This window comes from Etheostoma cragini, unplaced genomic scaffold (assembly GCF_013103735.1).
Source record: "Etheostoma cragini isolate CJK2018 unplaced genomic scaffold, CSU_Ecrag_1.0 ScbMSFa_3947, whole genome shotgun sequence".
NCBI classification, from domain to species: Eukaryota; Metazoa; Chordata; class Actinopteri; order Perciformes; family Percidae; genus Etheostoma; species Etheostoma cragini.
In genome coordinates, this window is record NW_023268268.1 from 76 (window position 1) to 4508 (window position 4433).

The window sequence follows — 4433 nt, forward strand, 5'->3', positions numbered from 1 at the left end:
TGTGTCTTGGTCGAGGCCGGTGCGTTTTGGTCAAAGTCTGTTGTGTCTTCATCGGGGCCGGACTGTCTCCGTTGGGACCGGTGCATTTCTGTCAGGGTCCGGTGTGTCTAGTCAGGGTCCGGTGTGTCTAGTCAGGGTCCGGTGTGTTTTCATCGGGGCAAGTTTGTCCCCGTTGGGGCCGGTGCATTTTTTTTAGGGGCCGGTGTGTCTTAGTCGAGGCTGGTGTGTCTCTGATGGGGCCCGTGCTCTACGTCGGGGGCCGGTGCGTCTCCTTTGGGGCCGGTGTGTCAGGTCGGGGTCCGGAGGTTCCCGGCGGCCTGCAGACGCTGTCTTCTTCTCTCCATCGCCTGCTGCTTCTTCAGCTCGATCTCCGCCGCCGAACACTGACCCACAACTAGAGAAAACACAAAAATACATAAATATACACATAAATACATAAATATACATACATATATACATATAAACACACCCACCCACACACACACACACACACACATATATGTATAAACACATATATACATAAATATATACATATAAACACATAAATACTGTACATAAATATATATACATACATTTCTATAATCCTCAAGCAAGCCCCGCGTTATCGTGCGTGGAGATTGGCGCAGCATGTTTTTTAAACACCAGATATTTGTTGCGTTTTCTAAAGTTTTTGTTGCTTTTTGTTGATAGTTATTTATTGTTCCCAATAAAATGGGAAATTACATTGTTCCAGCAGCAAAATCAGTCACCTAGCGCAGAATATAAATATAATGAAATACTCGGAAACAATATACATGAATACATTATACATAAAATACTAGGATAAAATACAAGAACTAATATATGAATATATACAAGTTGGGAATACAAAAACTGCTTAAATAGATGATAATATGTAGATAAACCTATGGTGCAGTATTGTGGTGTGTCAGTCTTACCTTTGCCGGTTACCATAGAAACTGTGTTGCTTGGTTTCTTGAAGGTGAACTGGTCGTGGCGGGCGTTTCCGCGCGGCGCCGGCTGGACCAGGCCGCCCCCCCGCACGCACCGCGAGGCGTTTGTGGAGCTTGAAGTGTTTTTCGCTTGCGTCACGGTGACAAAACCAGTGGTCAATGATGGGAGACGTGTTGTTGGGGTCAGCGTCTGTCTTTGGGGGGGGGGAGCTTGCCGATTGGCCGGCGGCAGCTTCCTGTTGGACGGCTGCAGCGCCGCTCTCTGCTCGGCGGGGAGTCTGGCGGCGGCGGCGCCCTCCGGGCCCCGGATCTGGTTCTCCAGGTCGTCACACATCTCACACATCAGGTCGTCGTCCCACGCCGGGTCGTCCCACGCCGGGTCGGACGAGAAGAACGCCGACAGGTCCTCCTCGTCCGGGACGTCGGGGACAGCCGGCGCCGCGCCGCGAGACGAGTCCACCGCCGGTTTTACCGGGAACCGTTGAGCCGCGTTCGCAGCGGAGGAGTTGGATGCGGTCGAGTTGTTTTGGGGATGAGTCCCGGGATGAAACGGCGTTTTTTGCGGTTGCGAGGAACGCCAAGCGACGTTCGCGGGGGGGTCCCGGTCCGATTCTTTTAAACCTAAATCCACCTTCGAGGTCGTGCCCGTCCGGGTTCTTCCAACAGAGAAACTCGGATTAGACTCCAGTCTGAAAGTCCTCCTTTGGCGCACGCCGTCCTTTTCCACCTCAGAAACAGCTGTTTGGACGACTTTAGCCGCCGGACTTTCCCTGTGAGACGGATTCGTCGCCACGGCGAGGGTTTTCTGGGTGGAGCAGCGCGCGGGACCCGTGAAGTTCTGCGGGTTTTGGGTCATCTCAAACACTAGAGAGTCATCCAGGAAGTCGTCCCCCCAGTCGTCCTCGAACTCGTCGGTTGCCGAAGCGCCTTTGGCGTGCGTCGTGGAAACGGCAGAAGACGGAGGGAGCGAGGACGCCGCCGCCGGTTTCCCAGAAGCCCCTTTGGCTGCAGGTCTGCCTTGGGACGGCGGGGCGGTCGAAGCCATCTGACTCAGATACCCGCTCACGGGTTGGGTCGGGGCGTCGAACAGGAAGTCCAAATCGTCCTCCAGGGGCGGATCAATGTCTATTGCCGCCACCTTCGTGGAGGGGGGGCGGTCTTTGGGAGGCGGGGGTGAGAAGTCGTCCTGGAAATCCAAGATGTCCTCCGCCAGGAGCTCCGGGTTCTGGTCCTCAGACACGAGCTCCGGGCTCTGGTCCTCAGACAGGAGCTCCAGGTTCTGGTCCTCAGACAGGAGCTCCGGGCTCTGGTCCTCAGACAGGAGCTCCGGGTTCTGGTCCTCAGACAGGAGCTCCGGGCTCTGGTCCTCAGACAGGAGCTCCGGGCTCTGGTCCTCAGACAGGAGCTCCAGGTTCTGGTCTTCAGACAGGAGCTCCGGGTTCTGGTCCTCAGACAGGAGCTCCGGGTTCTGGTCCTCCGCCGCCGGGTCTTCGTCCTGATGGAACATGTTGAAGTCAAACTGTTTGGCGAGCTTCAGCAGGTCGTCCACGCCGTTCGGCCTGCGACAAAATAATAATAATATGAATAATATTAATAATAATAATGTTTATTTAAAGAAGTCTTTCACGGCACTCAAGGACGCCGTACAGGGTCTACATACATCAACCCTCGGGTCAAATTGTCCCGTTGTCCTATATCAATGTTGTTTATAATTCCCCAAAATAACATGATTGATTCCACCCAACGCTCTTTGCCTAGTACAAATCTCTACTTTCATTAATTTTGGGGCGTCTTATTCAATTTTATAGCATTGTAAAACAAATGGAAGTGTTGTTGAAATAGTATTGAGTAAAAGTTGACATATTCCAGTCTGTGATTATCATCAACATCCATTCCTTTAATTTTAGTCTCAATAATTCCTAATTTCTGCTTTTCTAACTCAAACATTAGGTATAATTTCCTATAAATGAGGTTTATTGAGCATAAATTCCAAAAATAACTGTAAAACTAAAGTTAATAAGTTAGTGTTACGCAGTGTTAGACGTCAAAAAAAGTGTCAAAAGTGTTGATTTTCAATTTTGACAGAAGGACAACTCAAGGGTTAAAACTACATAAGCATAATTAGCATAAAATAAATTAGCATAACATAATTAAAACCCACGCACACAGTCTCACACACACACACACACAGTCACACACACACACACACCTGTACATGTTTCTTCCTCTGTAACCTACCTCGGGGACTTCTTCTTGGGTTTGGGGACCCGGACATCCGGCGTGCAGGGGATGGCGGCGCTGTCTCCGATCCACCGCTGCAGGGTCGCCTCGGCAACCGTCGGCCTGCCGTGCTTCAGAGAGACGAGCCAGAACATGAATAATAATAATAACACACGTCACATGACCATTCACACACACTGGGCATGTGCGTGCCGGTGTAAACAGGAAGTAGATTGTCTGATGTTATATTATTATATTTAGACTATTTACGTAGCTTTCTCCCCCTTTAATAAATATTAAAGACAACCGACTACTAGAGCCCGAACGATATATCGGACGGTCGATGTTATATTAGTCATTTCCCGATCTATCGCTATTAATAATAAATATTTAAAAAATAAAATCAGACTGTCATGTTATGACCACATATCTATCTATATATCTATATATATCTATATATAGATATATATATATATATATGTGTATACAGTATGTATGTATGTATGTATGTATATATATACGTACAGAATGTATGTATATATGTATATGTACAGTATGTATGTATGTATGTATGAATATATATATATGTACAGTATGTATGTATATATATGTACAGAATGTATGTATATATGTATGTATGTATATATATATATACACAGTATATATGTATGTATATATATGTACAGTATGTATGTATATATTATATGTACAGTATATATATATATGCAAAGTACTTTAAAGAAACTAGAATCTAAGACATGTCTTCAGTTATTGGTACTTTGTAGTTAAGTCCATAATTCCTCATGTGTTCATCCATAGTTGTGATGCCTTCAGTGATAATCTCCACTGTAAATAGTGCTGCAGATAAAGGAAACCCACTGAATGAGAAGGCGGCTCCAAACCTTTATTTTAAATATTCGATCCCACCACCGACGGGGTTACTGACCTTCGGAGCGATCCGGTTGACGATCTCCGAGATGTTCACCGGTCCCACCGGCGGCTTCTTGCCTCTTTTACCTGAAGAGAGACTCAGAATCACCGCGAGGCTCAAAACCAGATTCTTATGTTAGACCCAAAGTCCCCAAAACAAAACCTTCAACTGTAAATCTGCCGAAGATGTTACATCTACAGCGGTGTAAAACCCAGAGAAGTGGCCGGAAACATTGAATATTCAGTCAGTCAGAGCTGCAGACCTCTGCTGTCAGCGTGTTAGATGTTAGATGTTGTTCTGGTGTCTTCTTATCTTAATATATATATATA

General features: G+C 47.0%; 1 protein-coding gene across 1 annotated transcript; it reads right to left on the reverse strand.

Annotated features, from left to right (window-relative positions):
* Positions 1 to 284: 284 nt before the first annotated feature.
* LOC117940986 lies at positions 285 to 4233 on the reverse strand (the record flags this gene model as incomplete). The annotated part of the gene is made up of 4 exons (XM_034866095.1): positions 285 to 394; positions 939 to 2512; positions 3192 to 3304; positions 4120 to 4233. Coding segments are annotated over 4 exons (1908 nt in total), but the record flags the coding sequence as incomplete, so codon positions are not given.
* Positions 4234 to 4433: the final 200 nt, after the last annotated feature.